The sequence below is a fragment of the Mesoplodon mirus genome (genome assembly GCF_964341445.2).
Source record: "Mesoplodon mirus genome assembly, chromosome: 2".
Lineage (NCBI taxonomy): Eukaryota > Metazoa > Chordata > Mammalia > Artiodactyla > Ziphiidae > Mesoplodon > Mesoplodon mirus.
In genome coordinates, this window is record NC_138977.1 from 224,006,261 (window position 1) to 224,026,098 (window position 19,838).

The window sequence follows — 19,838 nt, forward strand, 5'->3', positions numbered from 1 at the left end:
AATACCCCCCTGCTTCTTAGCTATGGCAGCCACCAAGGCCGGGATGGAGACGGAAGAAGCACAAGGCTTTCAGATAACTTAAGTTTTTCCTGTGGCTCCAAAACCCAAAAGGAAAGTGATTCTTAAGGACCCTTTAACAGGCTTGCTGTCCAGCAGGCCAGAGGCCAAGCGTGCTGCCCTTAGGCCCCAGAGCAGCCAGGAAGCTAATTCTCCCAAGTGCAACAGCTGGTGGGACGTCCCCGCCCTGCGCTTTTCCTCTGTAACTTTATGTCTAAAGCGATCCAGGCTCAAAGCCCAGTACATAGGAAAACACTAGAACCCATCATGAAGTCATATTTATTCCTTCAAATATAAAGCGTTTAATAGACAACTCCCCAGCAGAAAAGCCGGTTAGGTTGAGAGGTGAGCTTTAAGCACCGTAGATGGAGGGGGAAGGGACCAGCTCAGGCTGGGCTGCTGGCGACAGCATTCAGCTCCCCAGGCAGAGCCCCCTCAACTGAGAAGAATCGCCACTTCCCTGTGGACTTGCCAATGCCCACCGAGGGCTGGGCTAAGGAAGCAGCAGACACCCTGGAGAGGAAGTCAGCTGTCTGCTGCAGGAGAAGCCCAGCCAGGCCCCAAGCCTGCGCCTGTGAGCTTATCAACTTCGACTGGATAAGGCCGTGGTAAAAATTTTAACAAAATTTTTAGATGAGATGCAGGAAGTTGTCACAAGGTAGTAGAGCCTGTGAATGGGAGGGTGTAGGTTGAGGCACGATGGGGAGGGAACACTGCACATCTAGAGTGGACGCTGATTCTTTGGACACGTTGTCGAGGGTGGGAGAAATTCAGCTCGTCATTGCTCAGAAAAAGGATTTTTTTGAGCAAAGGGCTCATTGGTCCCATCTTAGGAGCAACATGAATCTTTCGAGAGATCTCATTTCCCTCTTTACTTTGGTTGCTAGGAAGCTCGGAGTGAAATTCTCACCTGTCCTTGCGCACAGGACCACAGAGTGCTGAGTTCTGGCCTTACCACCCAGCTTCATCTTTTCCTGCGCTTATTTTCCCATCCACTCAGTTTTACCCTTGTGTGTGAGAGCTCTTCCTGATAGCCAGGCTTAAATCCTCTTAGGACCAAAGGACATTTTACATTCCACTTAATCACACAGAAGAATTAATTTCCTTGACTCTCCCAGAGGGCAGCACAGTACAGAGGAGAGGGGCTTGGCTCTGCAACAGAACAGCGTGGACCCAAGTGCAGTCCTGCCGGGTACAACTAGGGACAGGCAAGCGCCAGTAGGTGCCCCTGGGGCCACACGAGCACTGAGCTTACGCATGTGCAAAGCCTGGGCCAGCCCACGTGACGTGGTCCTCAGAGCTCTCCGAGGGGTGAGTAGGTCCATCTTCTCGATGCCACACTTGGGGAAGTGAGCCTCAGAGCACCCTGGGACTCCTACTCTGGAATCACCCTCTTCACTTTCTGTTGCTGACATGGACCTTGGTTTCCAGCATGGGCTGGTGTCCCCCGCCCTTCCCTGACTTCATACCACTGTTGAATTTCCCCTGCTGTCCTAACGTGCTGTGCTTGGTGGTTCATCACGACACAGCGACCAAGCACAAGTTTGGAGTCAGACAGGCTGGCCCAAAATCCCTGTCCTGCTGTGTGACCTGGGGAAGAGTGCTAACCTCTCTGAGCCTCAGAATTTTCATCTTGACAGGGGAAATGCCTACAGTCTTCCTGGGAATTCAGATGAGATAACTGTGGTCAAATGCTGCAGAATGGTGACATTTACTCTTATTTATTGGGCTGTGTATGCCCTAGATGCACTCAAGGCTGGCTTCTCCAGCCCCAGTCCTGGTAGAGAGCAAGAGGCGCATCAGGGGCAACTTGGGGCCAGGGGCTCCCTCTGAGCCCTGCGGGGGGCGACGTTTTCCTACCAAGCCGGTACCGGGAGGACTCGCTCCCCATCGGCCTCACCAGCACCGCACACAGCGGCACTTGGAACACAGGCATCAGAGTGAGTTCGGGCTCTCCTCCCGTCCCCGGGAGCACAGCCCAGAGACCTCATTTACTAGCACGAACTCTGCACCAGAGTTTTCTCACCCAGCTCTCCCACGTTTGAACGAGAAGCTGTTCCGCTCACATTTGCAAACTCTTCCTGGGATCAGTTCTCAACCGCACTCAGAACGCATCCCCAGGAACCGCCCACCCTCTCAGTGGGGACCAGTGTTTACAGGTTTGATTTTATGCTCTCCTAACAATTTGGCAAAGGGTGTTTTATTCATATGCCGAGCACCACTGTTTGGCTAAATTTAACTGCCATGTACCTTCCTGTTCCCTGAGCAGGACGGAGCAAATAAAAGTCAACAGTCTTGGGTTTTTTTTTCCCCTTTACATGAAAAACAACTAGAAAAGTCCTTTGTGTGAGCCAGCCTCAGAGGTGGGTCGAACACACCCATCAGCACATTAACTTAAGCACATTTAGCTTCTATATTGCTAACAAGGGCTAAGCAGTTATGGATTAAAGCATCATTTCCCTTTCATAAACTTAAAAAAAACCAAACAAAACCCATGTACTAGCAAAGAGCCTATCAAATAGCTTCAGAATTCTTGCCTTCTGTAATCGTAGCGGCAAGAAATAGGTTCCAAACACCTGAAAATCTTCCATGTTAGTATATGTTGGTTTTTCTCTTTTAAAAACGGTGTTGGGACAACTGAGTATCCACAGGCAGCAGAATGCGATGGGACCCGTACCCTACTCCAGATTCAAGTCAACTCAGGATGGTTCAAAAGGACCGAAATGTAAGAGCTAACACTACACAAAACTCTTAGGAAGAAAACTGAGGCACAAATCTTCATGAACTTGGATGATGACACCAAAACCACAGCAACCAGAGGGGGAAAAAAAATAAACTGGACTTCATCAATAATGAAAACTTCTGTGCTTCAACGACGATATCAAGAAAGTAGAAAGACAACTGCAGAATGGGAGAAAATATTTGCCAATCAGGTGTCTGGTACCAAAAACCAGTGAGGACTTTGAGTTTTGCTTCCTGGGCCCCATGGCCCACCCAGGTCCACCCAGTAGAATGTAGGTTAGAGAAGCCCAGTGTCCAGTGGACACTGGACTCTCAAGGGCAAGGGTCATGTAAAGAAGTAATGTGGCGAGGGGGTCTGTTGGCTTTGCCTTTTCTTGGGCAGATAAATGCACCGAGGCTCACCCCATCTGTGCATCGGGCTCAGGCACTTGTGTCCCCTGGAAAATCTAAGTGGCGCCGTGGACGAGACTGCCACCTCTTCTAAGCATTTCAGAGAGGCAATCATCCCTGGAGGAGTCTGGGGTTGGAAAGAGATACTAATACACAGAACTGTTACCTAGAGACCAAAGCCACGTCAGACAGGCCACTTTCTGAAGGCAGAGGCCAGTGAGGCCCCGATCTCTATTACTCAGGGCCACTCTGTAAAACTGGAAGACCAAACGCCCATCTAGAGATGAGAAGGCATGGCCAGCCTGTGCCGGGCAACTTGGTGCTGCTCAGGCCACACGAAGAGGGTCTGGTGACAGGAGCACGGGCACAGCTGCCCGGTGTCCAGCAATAGTCTTAGCCCCATCTCCCTCTGAGAGAACACAGATCAGTTCCCTTAAGCTAACTCGCAGGAAAGCACAGCAAGGAACAGCTTCATTAACCACCTTCTCTGTGTCTCCCATCACATTAGGCAGAAAACCTACAATGACCTCAGAGCCTCCAAGTGGCCGGGAGCCCATTTCACCAGTAAGGGGGAGGGTGGGGGGTATTCCCAGATTATTAGGCAGAGAACTGGGGTCCAAACCAAAGTTGCCACAGATCACACTCCTTGTACGATCACTGATACACACCCCTGCAGAGGGGGTCTGAGCCATCAGGGTTAGGGGTGGGGTGCCACAGAAGAGGTGAATTGACAGAAGGGTCCAGATACCCAGTTCTGTGAAAGGCCCATTAAGCTTTTCTGTGACTCAGGCCTGCCAGCGTGGCCCTCTGCCCTGGCACAGATAGCAGCTGGGACGCCTCCAGGCCACCAGACCACAGCTTACCTAGACGCTGTCCTCCACGGACAGAAGGACCAAGTCCACACCCAAAAGGTCAGAGCAGGCTGTTTTGAGGGACAGGTCGCTGTGGGATAAGCCCAGTCTCTGAGCCGAGTGCGCCAAAGCCAGAGTCCTGCCTCCCGGCCTGAGAAGTAACCAAGGAACAATGACAATGATAAAAGCACCACTTTCAAAGCTGGCCCAGCAAAGGGGGGCACCCTGAGTGAGGAAGGGAAGAAGAGTGAACCAACCAAAGGGCGACCTTGGACGCTAAACCCACGCACCCTGTGGCCAGCCCGAAAGACCCTCCAAGTGCAAAAGCAAAACAAAAGCCTGTCGATTTTATCGACCTTGGACTTATTTCAGGTGTTCTACTTGGAATGGCCTAGCTGTCAGCATCTTGGAAGTACATGGATCCTTCCCGGGCTCCATCTGGAAGGGAGACCGTTGGGGAGAGGGGCCCCGGCCAGAGGAGGCGGCGAGCCCTGCTAGGTGACCCTGGACGAGTCCCCTGCCAGCTACACGTGGCTAGGATTTCCTGACCATGGAGGTGTATCACTCTTGAAGAAAGCCCGTTCCAGGGAGTCACTGGGCAACAGCCAGGACCGCGACAGCCTTCTCGGGCTACACCTACGCGTACACCCACCCTCGTGCTGGTTTGGGCAGCGTCCTCTCCCTTAGCCCCACCACAACGTGTGCAGTTTGACGGTCATTCTGGACTTTGACCCCTGCCCTCAGCCTCCCCTGCCAGAGCACTCACGCTCCTCGGGGATGCTTCCCCGAGTGTTGCAGGCTCCCCACGTGTGTCCCTATCCTGGCCCTTGTTTCACACTGCAGTAACTGTTCTTTTATGTATTAACTGGGCGGAGGGTGGGGGGATGCACCTGAAGCCCAGGCTGGGGTGCATCCACTTGTGAGCACCAAACATCTGACCCCAAGCCCGGAACACAGCAGGGGCTGGAGCAGTGCTGAGGGGACCAGCCCCCAGGGGTCTGTGCTCAGGAACCCTGCCCTGGACCGCAGCCCGGGAGAGGTCTACTTCCTTTACACATCTCCCTGGGCAGGCTGCAGGATCTTGACAACGGAAGAGCTGGTGTCACCATCCCGTTGCTCTGCGGGGCCAGCTCAGGGGCACGGTCCCCACATACTGACATGCAGGGGTCTGGCTGAGCCCACCCTTCTTGGGCTGGCTCTGCTTTGGGGGTGGGGAATGGGTGTGATCAACTGGCTTGGCAGGAGGGTGTCTTTGGGGCCTCATGGTGGCCTCCTCCAGGCTGATGGTTTGAGGGTCATCACCCTCAGAACCAGTGAATCGTCTGGACCCCATTCCCCAGCACAGATCTTCACGTGCAGAGGGACCTTCAAAAACAAAGGCAAGGACGCGGGCGGAATCACCAGGCGTGCGTGGGCCTGACAGGAACAATCCTCCATTCTGATTCTGATGGGACTTCCTACCCAGGAGACCCGGCATGCACTCCCACGGTGCTGGAAACCAGTGCCAAGATATCAGTATCACATCAAACACTGCCACGCAAGTGACCAGCTCTGGTGACAGATAACACTGTGACACCAGCAGCCTCTCCCACACCCCCAGTATAAATGGGCTGCAGACACCCCTGTCTTGTCCTGTCCTGAAGGGTCCTTGGGCAGTGCCCCCGGCAACTAGATGGGGGCCACGGATGCACTTAACGGAGAAAAATGCCTGGAAGGGAACTGAAAAGGGCCAGAAAGAGAGCGGGCTGGGGCTGCATCTCTCACGTTGGAAGCTCTGAGGCCCCTGCAGCCCGTGTGTGGCGCTGTATTCGCAGGACAAAGCCGTGAAGATGGCTGCAGCACTGCTGTTCACACGACGCACCCGCTGCGCCCGGCACAGGGGGGACTCGGGCGACGGCAAATCCTTGGCCGAGGTTGACACCATGTGACGTGCGGGGGAGGGGGCATCGCTGGGTTAGAGCCGCTGCCAGAAGGTTCCGCAGCTTGTGCCCCAGTCGAGCAGGTCAGTGTGTAAACGACAGCAGATCCACTGGGTACCGATACTCCCGTGGGTCTGACACGCGGCCCCACTCATCCCGCGTCACGGGGGCTGGGGCCTGCCCTGGGGCCCGTCCTCACCTGGTCACCCTCCACTGCCCGGTCCATGCACTAGCAAACAGGAGCCTGGTATTTAGAGCAACAAAGCCAACCAAGATGAAGCAGGTAGTTCATGGACCGAGCAAAGCAAATATAAATTAAAATATCTACTCCAGGATGTGTTGTACAACACAGGGAATATAGCCAATATTTTGTAATAACTGTAACTGGAAAGTCGCTTTTAAAAATGTACAAAAGATGAAAAAATTAAAATATCCAAAGCATATAAAAATAAAACCAAGCACCTAAAAACGAACAACCCACCCACTGCAAACACTCAGATCACCCCTCCAAAGGGAGGGAGGAGATAAGCCCAACTCCTGGCATCCCCTGCCCCTCCAGGTCAGAGGGAAACACGTGAGTGAAGCGAAAACCAGAATGAAGATTTATTCGAGCTGGTTGTGCCGCAAATGTCCAAGGCGGCTCGATCTGGATTTAAAGATCGCAGTCTCCCGTTTCAGCTCAGCAGCCGCAGCGGTAGGGCTGCCCCTGTGAGCTTCAGGTTTCTAGACCCGAGGTCTGCAGTGGTTTCCTTAACCATGAATGTTATGGACTGTAGGTTCCGACAGATCCCAACCTGGCTATTGACTTCATGAAATCTGCCACACAAAATGCCATGTATCCAGGCTCAAAGCTCCCGGGGAAGCCAAGCTCCTACCCCGGTCCCTGACACACTGTTTTTGGGGGAGGGCTATGATGACACAGTGAACGTTCGAGAAGGAATGAGAGGAACCACTGCTACGGGACAGATCATCTGACAGAGAAATTTTTTGGCTGGCAGACTTCCGACTGCAGACTTCTTGGCACTGGCTTGCTGCCATGCAAATGAAACAAAAATCAATATCCCTCGGTCTGCAAAACCGTGTGTTAACGATCACACTCCAAACAACTTAAATAAGATCCCTCACCCCCGTGCCCAAATAACAGCGACTGTTTTTGTTAGAAGGCAGTGCAAAATAAACAGAAAAAGAGAAGAAAAGAAGGCAATTTAACAGGTCCTCCTTAAGCAAAACCTTTCCAGGACTTCAGCGTGGAGATAATCTTTCTGTGATTATGACCAAACCCTCCCGTTGCTTAGCAACACATAATTAAGGAAATGTTTTCAGATCCGCTTTGCAAGCCCAGCCATTATCAGATGAAATTACTGAAGCAACAAATGTCATCGCCATGCAAATTAGTTGGTTGCAAAGAAAGAATGTTTGACTGTGAAAGGGAAGACACAGGGCCTGGGAAATATTGTCTGACTTTCCTCCTGTCACACACTGATTTAAAAAAAAAAAAAAGTCAAATAAATTTTATGATAAGACTTAAAAAGAAAATCCATACATGAGACAAAACCACAACCTACAGGGAGAGACAACAGAAAACTCCAACCAGCGTCCCTTTGGAAATAAGAAAGAAACGTGTGTGGAGGTCAGCATGTAAAGCAACAGCCATTTCAGTCTATGAGTAGCCAAATCATCAGCGGCTTCACCAATATAACAGATAACCCTAATGCAATATCTCAGAGCTGCAAGATCAGACTCCCAGTCCCCACCCATGGCTATTTAAGGGGTATTTTCAAACAGGTACATCTTATTTTTACCACGATTTTCGTCCCACTATCTCCACCCTATAATGCTAGTTATTCAGGAAAAAAAAAATTCATTTAAAAGATTCAGTTTTCTAAACTATGTTGGGGAGGACAGGGGAAAGAAAGGAAGAAAGCTGATTTACAGCTTCAATGGCCAGGAAAGATTCTAGAGTCAAAATAAAAATTCTTAAGTGTTGCTCAGAGGATGCCCACCTGGAACTTTATCCAGACGCCCAGGGAAACACATGCATTCTATTACACTTGTCTCGTGTTCTGAAGAGAACAGCTAGGATCCTTCTCTCTTTCCTCAACTTGGAAATATATTCTTCCCTACAAGTAAGCAGAATTCCCAACCGTGTTTTCCAATATGTGAGGCTAAGTCTGTTTTTGAAACAGGGAGTTCTAAGGGATTTCAACATCTTGCTTTGTTTAACACACAATTCTGGAAGCACACCCGTTTTTAGCTCTGCAGTGATTAATTCTACCTCTGATGCTGGGTAGACCCTTCAGAGGTGCGTTTCCATGCTATCATGCACTTCTAACGGCAAGTGAACGATGAACAATTTACGGGAGGCGTTGGACAAATATCCCACCTTCTCCAAAGCCACTGAATGTGAACTGGAGAGAAACTGCCACCGCTTGTGAGCTGAGGGTTTCATCCTGTTCTGAATGATTTCTGGGTTTCTCCCATAAACACAGTTGTGTTTCCTTACTGGAAAGGGAAATCCACAAATCGGCTTGAGCTCAACTAGAGAAAAGGGGAGGCAATGCCAACCCAGTGGGTCAGCCTGAACCACAAATCTATTTCACCCAAGAGAACCCTCGCCAGTTGGCTAGCTGGCCGTGGTGCCCGGTTCAGCGGAGTGTGCGTGTAAGCGTGAGTAAGTCCAGGGGAGGGTTGGTCTCTCCGCGCTTGGCCAGAGAGCAACAGGAACACGAGGACCTACTGTCCTGTGCTCAAATCTCTGCCCCCACCGTCCCCTCCACGTCCCAAATGAGGAAAGGCAGGGAGGGGGTGCATTACTTGGTTCCGGTGCAAGCATGGTGGACACAATGATGGGGGCCCCCGTCCGCCGGGCCACCTTCTGGTAGGGCGGGTGGGGCGTGTGGAGGCTCTGGCTGGCTGGCAGCAAGGTGGAGGGCTCCGGGGGGACGCTGGGCTTCCGCAGGAGCTGGGGGCTGCTGTGGGAGCTCGGCAGGGGAGACGCCACTGCCCCGCGCTCACGCTTCAGCAGCTCCATGGGCACCGTGTACGCCGTGGAGTAGGCAGTTCTGGGACCCGGGTTAGTCAAGGCCACCCCGGCCTGCGGGGGGTATGCAGGGCCCAGCCGCGCCGTCAGGGCGCAAGGGGTGGGAGAACTGTACCCAGAGTTGGAGGGAAGGTGGGGGACTTGGGCGCCCACCCCCGGGGCAGAGTAGGTAGCCGCGGTCTCCAGGAGATGCTGGGATGGCGCACTGGAGGGGCGGCGAGCAGGATCTGCAGCCTGGGGGGAGGTTGCCTGCAGGGGCCCCGCCGGCTGGGGCCGCAGGGCCGAAGCGTCCAGACCAGACAAGTCACCGTGGAGCTCGCTTCGGTGGCTCAAGCTGCCGGAGCGCGCCCGGGGCAGGGAGCCTCCCCGGCCCTGCCTGCGCAGCTGCATCTCCGTCCTGCAGCTGCTGGCCAGGCGGCTCAGGACGCGGGCCTGGCCCAGGTTGGGCGCCACACACTTGATGTCCGCATCCTCCATTGTGGACAGGACGGCCGGTGAGTCGAAGCCCTGCTGCAGCAGGGCCACCAGCGTGGCCTCGGCCACGCCCTCCGCCCTCAGGAAGGCCAGGAACTCGGGCATCGCACTCCTCTTGCTGCTGCCGGGCCCCCGGAAGGCGGACAGGTCGGCCTCGCAATTCTCATAAGGCGTCCTGGGGTAGACGCTTTCCCGGGCAGGTCCGTAGCCTCGGTTCAGGGCGCCCGGGGCTGTTCCCAGGCTGGCCTCGGAAGCAGCAGCCGCTCCAGGGTCCACGACCAGGCACGTGGGGGCCGCCTGCCTGGTAGCGGTGGCAGGATCCACAGGCCTCTCGCCCACATCGCTGTAGACCTGGCTGGCAGGGTAGGCGGGCGCCTCCGCCCCAAACCTGCTGTCGGCCAGCTCCCCCGAGTACCGCGCAGGCGATGGGGCCTCGCTCTGCGATCGCTGCCCCTGAGGGATCATTTTACCTCTGGGATCGCGGTACAGGTGACCGGTGTCCTGCAGGACAGGGGCCCGGCCTTGCACTGGCTCCCATGTCATCCTGCTGCCCAGGGCTCCATAATCGGGCAGCAGCTGGCCAGCTCCCGGGTCGTGATGGTGCTGAGGCTCTCTGGGGGCCCGGGCGGCTCTGGCCGGGTCGCTGTAGTAATCCCGCGGCAGCAGGGCCCTGCGAGCTGACATCACCGCCTGTCTGCTGTCGTAAAAGGCGAAGTCGGGAACGGAGCTCTTCCTTCCGGCCACCGAGTTGTAGAAGGCCTCCCGGTAGCGGCCAGGCTCGGCGGCCCCGGGCATGGTGACATCCTGCAGCCCAGGGTTCGCCCGCTCGTACCAAGGTCCCTCTCCGCCTCTGTCTGTCAGGGAGCTTCTCCTCCCCGGAGCCTCAGCGATCTCCCAGGGGTCCTCGTACCACCCGGCAGCATCCCAGCTCTGAGATCGACCGATATTTATATGCCTGCTGGGAACCGGCATTGGAAAAAAAAAATGACTGCGGCCAAGGCAGAGGAGGAAGCCTTTCTTTACAAATCTTCAATTACATACATCAAAACCAGACCTGGCTGTATTCTATCCCTTCCAAGACAGCAGGAACAACCAACTGTGGGTTTTCTGTTTCAAAGTATGGCCTAAATTATTAATCCTCCGAAACCTTAGTAGACAAAACACAACACTCACGGTAACTTTGCCTCACTCTCCAGTGGTAGCGCCAGGTCTTTTCTTTACGGCTCAGTCCCAGAAAGGAGGCTACATCCAGCCCGCCGGGCCCCCCTCCCGGCTGGTGCGCTCACATGGACCTCGGCTCTCTCAGCGTGCGGATTAGGAGCTAAATAAAACCCCGAAAGCTTTTGTTCCATGTGACATCTCGTTAGACTGATGAAACCGGCTGCGGGCTCCAACCAGGCCTCCCGACCCGCAACTGGGACTTATTTTCACACTGAAGCTCCGGCTTATCTCCCCCGTCCTCACCAGGGCACTTTTTGGACAAGTGCTCCCTCCCCATCCCGAAGGGGCCCCCACCCCGGCCTCTGATCGCCTAACAGTGACAGGAGGAAAACAGAAAAAGACTGCTTTAATGTCGATTCACTCTTAATCTACCCTGATGAAATGTTAATCCATTGCACACGGCTAAGAACAAATTAAATGTGAACAGGCAAGCGGGATAAAAAGAAAAAGTCTCGCACAGTTCTAGAGCATGAGATTCCCCAAGAGATGGGCCAGGTCTGCAGCCCGATGCTTTGCCAATATTGAAATCTGGCTCTGAGATGACTCTGGTTACGAATCAAACGAGTTATTACATTGCTCAAGTCCAAATGGATTCTTTACCGTATTATCGTAAATCACGGATCCTTTCATACTGCCCGGAAAAACAACAACGGTGACAGAAAAACAACCCATGCGTGTAATCTGGAATTTATCATTTTAAGACTGCAGCAGAGGTCAACAACTAAACCCCAACATTATGAAGCAAAGCTGGGAGGGAGGAGGCTGCATCTGAGGCATGTCTTCCTTTAAATCTGTCTGCAAGGAAAGCAGAATTCTAGCAAGCTTGGCCTGGCTCAGATCTCGTGGATCATTTTCCATGTACCCATGGATTAAGATTTTACATAGCCCTCCAGGGACTTTAGGTGCAATAATGCAAAGAACAGAAGTTATTTAGATAGAGGAAAGCTCCACATAGGAGCATTAAAATATTTTCTTAAACATACAGACAGGTCCCCGAGAAGCACCACCACAGATTGGACCGGGATCTTCCAACTGCAGGTTCCATGACAAAGAATTCACAACGAAAACAAAAGCTGGGAATCGTGAGGCTACAAGGGCTGTGTGCAGTTAGAACGTTAAAAAATGGGACAATTTGCATATTTGCAGCCATTAAACTTGAATGTTTCGTCTTCACCCATATGTCCCTCAACCTAAGATGCAACTAGAATCTTTAGCTAAAGAGAATTAACTGTTTAAAAAAGAATTTTTTTTTTTTTTGAATGAGGAATACTGAAAATTTACTGTGAGGAGGAAAGTGGGTACAAATCCATTTCCGGGAACTAGAGGCACACGGTAACGCAAGACAGTTTAAAAGGGCAGTGCCCCCTCATCCTGAGCAGTACATATTAAACTTTGGGACAAGCTCTGTTTAAACCAATGTTACTCCCCAAAGAGCACTGGTCCCCAAAAGCCAGAGCTCTGTGACCCCCAACTGACTACTGAGGAGGAACTGGCCCAGGCACTGCCTGGGGACACAGCACAGGGACCCCAGTCTGCTGCTGGAACACAAACCATGGCCTCTATTTCTGACCCAAAAATGCCAATAGGGCCTCAAGTGAACTGGGAAAAAGCCCTGGCAGATGGCAAAGAGACTCAAATCCTCCCCCAGTCCCCTCCGTCTCCTAGGATGCATGACAGGAAAAAAAGAGAAAAATGGACGAGCCACACTGCAAAACGCTAGGTTTCCATGTATGAAAGCAGCCTGCTGGTGCCAATTTCTCTAATTCCTCTGCTGGCACATTTGCCATCATGGGCTGAAAGGCCCGGGCAGAGGTGACAGAGGCAACGGGCCTGGCCACAAACAAGACAATATTTACACGTCCCACCGATAGCCTGAGGATGTGTTCACTTAGAAGATACATCAAGAAGGACAGGAAAACGTTAGAGCCCCAAACTCAATGGAAACAGCACTATCTGGTTACAGCAGATCCCTTCCCGGCTCTCTTGGGCAGACGGGTTTTCTCTTTGGGGCACTGTTCAGAGCCAGGCACAGCTTCCTCCCCTCCGGAAAGGGGAGGGTGGAGAAAGATGGGGCAGTCTCGGCGGTAACCCTTCTAAAAAGGACGACAAGCAGACAAGACTGTGTGAGAACAAGTCTGGTCTACGCATCAGGCGGGACACACCTTCACCCCAGAAAAGACACTAACCTGATGACCTCTCCGGCAGCTCCAGCCCATGCTGGCCTTGTCACCCCCCCTCCTCCCGGTCTTGGCTCTTTTGGCCAAGAGGGGCCTTTGAGGCCTCCTAGTGGGGGTTCCATCCCATTGTCGCTTTCCCTGCCACCTCCCGATCCTTCCACCACTGGTCAGAGAACACGGCTAGCTGGGCAGGCAGGGCTGCAGCGTTCCTGCCTGACCCTTCGAGGTGACCAGAAAACAGGGCACCTTTGACATCATCTTTTCCTTGCAGGATCCTCATTAGAGGGCTCCAACGTTTGTTCAGTCTGTACCAGGCCTTGTTCTGGGTGTTTTGGCCATAAACGATTCTACAGGCAGGAATGATTATGTCACATCCCAGGTGCTGGGATGCAGAGCTTAGGTACCGGGCCCAGGGCCACGGTGCACAGGACGCAGCTCAAACTCCAAAAGCCAACGCTCTGCTTTCCGGAATTCCGGGCCCCGACCTGGAGTAACAGTCCTGCTGGTACTGGACAAGGGGAACCTCTCTAACAAAGTAATTCTGTTATTTCCCTAAGGCTTCCCCAAACCCCCAATATAGAGGCCACGTATAAAAGTAACCACTTGAGTATCAGAAAGTAACTCCCAAACAGACAATTGCCTCAACTTCTCGAAACGAGGCGCAGTGGGCCCTTGCCAGAGTCAGGGCCCCCAGACTTGAGCCAACAGATGGCACCAGCCTAAGGCGTCATCAGTATTATACCATCTCGATGCTTCCTTTTTCTTCCTTCCTGTCATAAAGAAACACAACATGGGGTGGAGTTAATGCTACAAAACGTCACTTGTGGTGCAGACGTGTCCCTTCAGAAGTTATCTGTGCCGAATCTTTTTGCAGCGGGGTGGCTGTTGGTAACTCACCCAGAGTACGGATGAACTGAAGCAGTTCGAGCCCTCCACTTCAGCAGGACTACCTAAGAGCATGGCCCCTAAGAAACGAGGAGCAGGTTTTTGAGAAGGTGAGAAGGTGTAATGCCAGGGCAGAACAGCAGTGAGCAGAAGAAGCTTCAGGGAGGCGTCACCCTCCACCCCAGAACCAGGAGGCCCAGGCTCGTTTCCATCAATTTCCGACCCATTCTGCTTGGAAGCCACCCAAACTCACGCAGCCTCAGCTTTGCAATCTGCCAAATATTATGACAGATGTTTTCCTGTGTTAGGTAAAAACACCTGTAACTGGACTTGCACTTTTCTAAACACTCTGGCAGATTTTTTTTTTTTTTTTTTTTTAAAGCTCATGCAGTCTTTAGGAAAGGGCTGATTTTCTGAAAAATCTCGTTTTGACTAAATAAAGCGAGATGGGACCAATTTCTGAAAGATTAATGAGTCTCTCAGACTTAACTTTTTAATCCTGCAAAGAGTCTCACTACAGAAAATTGCATAAAGGAAAAAGCCATCTTCTGAAAACTGAGGAACAGGCAATCCAAATTCTCTTGCAGACAAAATAAACCCAAGGTAAAGCTGATCCTATAGAATCATCTGAACGGGAACCACAAGGCTATAAGCAACATCCCCCCAAAGCCAATGGTTGAATTCCCTGGGCAACATAAGGCATCAATTCACAACTGTAGAGACCTGAAAACTCTGAGATGACCTAGACAGTTCTAGAAAAGCAGGGAAGGAAATCCAGGAGGCGGACGACCATCCATCCCTTCCACCGAGCAGTCCTCGGGCAGATTGCCCACAAGCATTTCATGTTCTGATCAACACGATGACCTGGGAAATTGCTTGAAAAGAATGGGAAATAGAAGGACTGCTCTGGGGTCTAGTCCTCACTTCTTTCTTTAAAACAAACAAAATAATAACAACAATCAGGCATACGGTGGACTCAGCGAATCTCAAGGCCAGACTCACATGAAGGTCACTGGGTCTAACTGCCTGTCCCCTGACAGCTGTGTTGTTTCCGCCGGCCTGGCGGCAAGGGATACTTACCCCTTTCTTAGGAGGAGGCTGGAGCATTACTTGGCCGGCCTTCCCTGTGCCGGACCAACACTAGTCTGAGGTTTTCCATCCCCTGGCTCTCCAGTCCTTGGGGCCAGGAGCCCAAGGCAGCTCTGAAAGCAAAGGCGGAAATAAGAAAGCCCCTGAGATGCCTCCCTGCGCCTGCTGTTTGCCAGGATGAAGCCGCTGCAGCGCCCTCGCCCTCTGCCCCCCACGGGGCAGCATCTCCTGGGGGACACTGCTGAGGTTAGTGGGTTATACTCTGTTTTCCGGCAGAGACGGCCAAAAATAGGCCCATGACATCCCACTTCCTACTTTTAAATGTGTACAGGCTGTGTTGGGTTTTTGTTTCTGTCAAGTGCTTTAGAATTTATGTTTAAAAACAGCTTTCTGCCTTTAAAAAAGTTTTCCTTCCTCCTGTCCCCACAGTGTCCCCTACCAAAGCAACTTACTTGGCTAGTCTGAATCAGAGAGGGGGACATAAACCCCAAGTACACTAGTAAAACGGCAAATAGGGTCTGGCAGGGCTTTAAGACAGCCTCCATCTATCTAAGTGACGTGAGTACAGAGACAACATTAGCATAACCGACCAGATATTTCAGGGATCCCAGGATCGACGCAGCATCAGAGGCTCTTGGATGCAGGCTTTGGACTCCTAATTTCCAACCTGGAGCGGGAGGCTTTACATCATCAGCACAACCCTCCAGAGAAAACCCAAGCCGCGAGGTGGGGCCTTGCAACCAAATGAGCTGCCCTCTGAACAGTCCCAGGCCTCCCGTAACTCACGATTTAGCCATTTTCAGTGAAAACAAAGGCTTGCGCATCGCTCCTGACTTGATTTCTTGACTAGATGATAAAACTTAATGAGAGCCGCATTATGAAAATCAGGCTTGATTCCCACATGTTATGGGATTAAAAAGTCTCTTTAATGGCATGTTTTGAATGTGCCGGTGAAGCAGAAAGTGTGAGCTGAGACCCCAGGTCGGACGCAGGGCCTGGGCAAAGCACAGGGCAGAATCTACCTGCAAAGGCTTTCCTGGATCCTTGACAGCACCGGGCACAAAGTCCGCCTCCGGCTGGTGCTCAGTGACCTCTGCTTCCCTCCAATGACAGCTCTTCCTGCAAAGTCTCAGCATCTCAGGTGACCCCTGACTCCCCCTTGACGTTGCCACTCTCACCCCAATACACTCCTGTGTCATGACCCCTCATCTCTGTTGGGTTCCGAATATCAGGAATGGCTTCCTCTCACCTTGGTTGACGCCCCAGTCATTTCCACCCGCCAGGGTCCACCTCAAATAACCCACCTCCAGGAAGCTTCCTCAATCCCCCGCTGTCTCTCTGTCCCCAGTCCAAAGAAATCTGCCACCTATCAAAGGTGAGAGTACCCAAAAGTCCAGGGCATGAATCCACCTGCAGAGACGTCCCATGGTTTTCTCACTAAGGTGGCAGGGCCCTGTCCCCTCCTGACATGTCCTTCCTGCATTCATCATGTGCTCATCTGTTTGACTCACGGGTTGTAAACACTGACCTGTAGAACAGGACTCTGTACGAGGAACAGGACTTGGTGGCAACAACCAATCTTCGCCCTCAAGGAGAGTATGTTGTGATGGAGAAAAGGACAGGGGTGCACACGACCACCAGGGAGCCCCGGCCCACGGCCGCCCCAGCCTCTGAGCCCAGGTCCAGGCCGAAGCAAGCACAGCCCTCACTTGCAAGGACCTGGGCACAGTGGGCATTCAGCAGAGACAGCAGAGGAAGAGGACAGCCCCCAACGTCCGACACTGCCTGGCAGGGACCCACACTGTCCCGGCCCGCAGCGCTGCTTCTCACCTGGGCCCTGATCGTACAGTAAGAAGATGGGCTTTAAAGACCTTCTGAGGATAAGAAAGGACTGATCGTCCACGCTGTCTGTTTCACCCATTCCAGGGTGCGAACAGGAAGGGAGGACCCTCTGGGCACATACATCTTTCCAACCAGGACTTGGGAAACAAGCTGATGGGTGTTCCAGCCCCTCTGATGTCCACGCAAGAAGGACAGGAAGTGTGGAGACGGCAGTGAGGAGGTGTGCAGCGATGCCCAAAACATGCTCCCCCGGCTACTGCACAGCCCCACTGCTGGTACCCAGGAGGTTATTCCCCGGACCTGGAAGGGGAGCCCGCATTTCAAAAGGGCCGCCCGAGGCCTCTCTGGAGACGGAGGGCACGCCTGAGCTCCAGAGCAAGGGAGCTAAACAATGTTCAGGATGCTCATCAAAAAATGGTTTGGCAAGCTGAGTATAAATCAGTCAGGACAGGAGGCTCACTCCACGCCTGTCATCTGTAAGGTTCTGGAAAAGGGATCAGAGGGCGGGAAGCTGGCAGCAAAGTGCATCTTGGAGTTCTGGCATCACAGTCACCCCAAACGCTTGTGATTAGGTTGAGCTGTGTGGGACAGCCTCTGAATTCACGTGGGGCACCATTTGCGGGCCTCCAGCTCTGCAAAGCCAGGTCGCTCTGCTGTCCTCAGACCTACTCTGACAAAGGAGGCTTGGCCTGGAGGTGTTGGAACCCTGGTTCCTGTGAGGTGTTCATTAGGCCTGGAGCAGACCTCTTTCCTCAAGGTTGCAAATGACCAAAATGAAACGCACCCAGAGCAAAGCAGACGAGGCAGGCAGCTCACACTCGGGAGGCGTGATCCCAAAGGCCACAGAGACAGGTGTCACCCACCTGGGGGAGAGCATGACCCTCCCCAGTGGGCGCTCCCCGGTGGGCGCGAGAGCCAGAGCAACAGCCGCAAAACAAAACCCAGACACTGACAAACACCCACACCCAGCCATGGAGTAAAGTCACCACACCCCAAACCCCAAAGTGGAAACAGAGCAGCCTTAACAGGCTGCTTTTAAAAATGTGGGGAGTTTAAAAAAATCCACCAACTGAGGTGAGAGCCCATCGGCAAATCAACAAGTGCAAAGAATCTGCATTTCACAGATGAGGAACAATGGAGAAATAATACAACATGGAACCTGACTCTCATCTGCAGAAAGCTGAAGGCCAGGTGTGGGTACTCGATGGACCCAATCCCTAGGTGACAGCGGGAACCCCAGGGGAGGGGCCGCTCTCCAAATTTATCTTAAAACCAGGGCCCGATAAGACAAAATATGGATATTTATCCCTCACAAACAATGTCTATGAAGTTTCAACTTGACCATTCCCCCTGCCTTTTCTGATCCTTTGCCTGAGCACAACGTAGCTTCATTATATTCATTTATACTACAAAGTTTTTAAGTCATGTCTGGTTGACTATTGTATATTTACATAGCTAATGTAATTATCACTAATCACATAATTACTGGAAATGTACATAATTGCCTGATCCAAACATATAATTATAATGTATAGCAACATTATGAATCCCATTTTTAAGATCTACATTTTGGGGCTATTTAAAGACATTTATTAGAAATAATCGTGGACTGCCTATAGATGGTCTCGACGCTGTTTCTTGGTAAGGTGCTCCGAGTGCTTTAGAAAACAAAACAAGTAGTGATTCTATAATGCATTTTCTTTTAAGACAGGTGAAACAAAAAGCATACAAATAAAAGACAAAATTATTCTGGCCTGAGTCTATAGATTATGCTCTTCCCGTGGGGAAATACAGGTCAATCCTGACCTGTGGGCTCTGATGGGTGTGAGCCAGGCAATGAGATCCGCCCCCCCACCCCAGTCCTCCCAGCAGGGAGCACTCAGCTGGCCTGGACACCCTCCCCACTCCCACCACCTCGACGACCTAGAAGCTCTTAGACAGCAACTTTGCTTCTTGAATATTCTGGGACCACGAATGAACTTTGTTGGGGGAACGGTCCACTGAGACATACTTTCACAATGGCAAGCTCATCCCATTAAGAAGAGCACAATGACACTGGGAAAAAAGTTTTCTTCCACCTCAGCCCTGCAGCATTTTCTGACTTTTCTTGTCCTCTTGGGGACAAAGATTCCCAGGACTTATAACTATGTGTTTATTTAGACACCGGTTTATTAGACAATTTAATTGACAATAGAGGTTGGCCTCTATTTCTCCCACATCCATCCAACCAACCCGCTCCATCTTCCTCACCGCCTTTTATTCCCTGTTCTCATGAGAACATCCCAAAGGTAAGGAATGTTGAATTCGACTGTTTATTTAAAAGGAGGTTCATATCATTTCTTTTTTTCCTGCAGAGGAAAGAAGTCCTCTCCTGAATTATGTGCTGAAGGGGACTGATTACAGCTCAGCTGATATAATCCTCAGGACCATTTCCCCACACATATGAGACATTCAAACAAAATGAAGTAAGATGAAATATCTACTTTTTTTTCCAAATTACCTTTTCAAAAGCAACAGGAAAGGATGGTGTTTAGTGATTGATTGTACCATAACACACAATAAGGTGTTGTAACAAAAAGTCATCAGCAAGCCCATTGTGGTATATTACAGTTCTACAAACCTAGGCTCCAGAAAAAGCTTTTCTGGGTTACTTTCGCAGTGATGAGGGATAGCAAGCCCTCTTCTCTGGCCAACAAATACTTGGGGCAAATCAAACCAGCGCTGCCATGATGCAGTTACGTATTAAAACTCTCTGACTGGTGCAATTCATAAATGCAATATTTCAATTATGCCAGCAAACTAAACACAGGGGAAAACCAAGACCTACATTATACAACAAAAAGAAGAGACTGCCATTTGGTCTGACCAGTCCATCAGCAGACTGTGCTCCATAAAACCTTTACACAACAGCACTCTAGGATTATTTTATATCAGCCATCAGGAAAGAGCAGAGAACAAACTACAAATATCAAAACAGAAGAATTGCTTTAAGAAAAAAATCTGGCTTTTAAGTCAGCTTGAAAGACCATTATTCTGACGGAGTTGGATGGAGTCCCGAAGACTTCGGGGGGCGAGAAGCAAAGCTATCCTCTATACTTTGCTTAATCTCGAGCAGAAACATCCCCTTAGAGGCGCAAAGGTGCAGACAGAT

The 19,838-nt window shown here is 51.6% G+C and overlaps 1 protein-coding gene across 1 annotated transcript in view; it reads right to left on the bottom strand.

Annotated features, from left to right (window-relative positions):
• CTBP2 (C-terminal binding protein 2) overlaps positions 1–10,445 on the bottom strand; it is a gene marked incomplete at its 5' end in the record, with an annotated part of 39,140 nt that extends 28,695 nt beyond the window's left edge. Inside the window, one exon of the mRNA XM_082611386.1 lies at positions 8,774–10,445. Within this exon, the coding sequence (XP_082467512.1) occupies positions 8,774–10,445 (1,672 nt within the window). The remainder of the gene's footprint in view (positions 1–8,773) is intronic.
• Between the last annotated feature and the right edge of the window lie 9,393 nt (positions 10,446–19,838).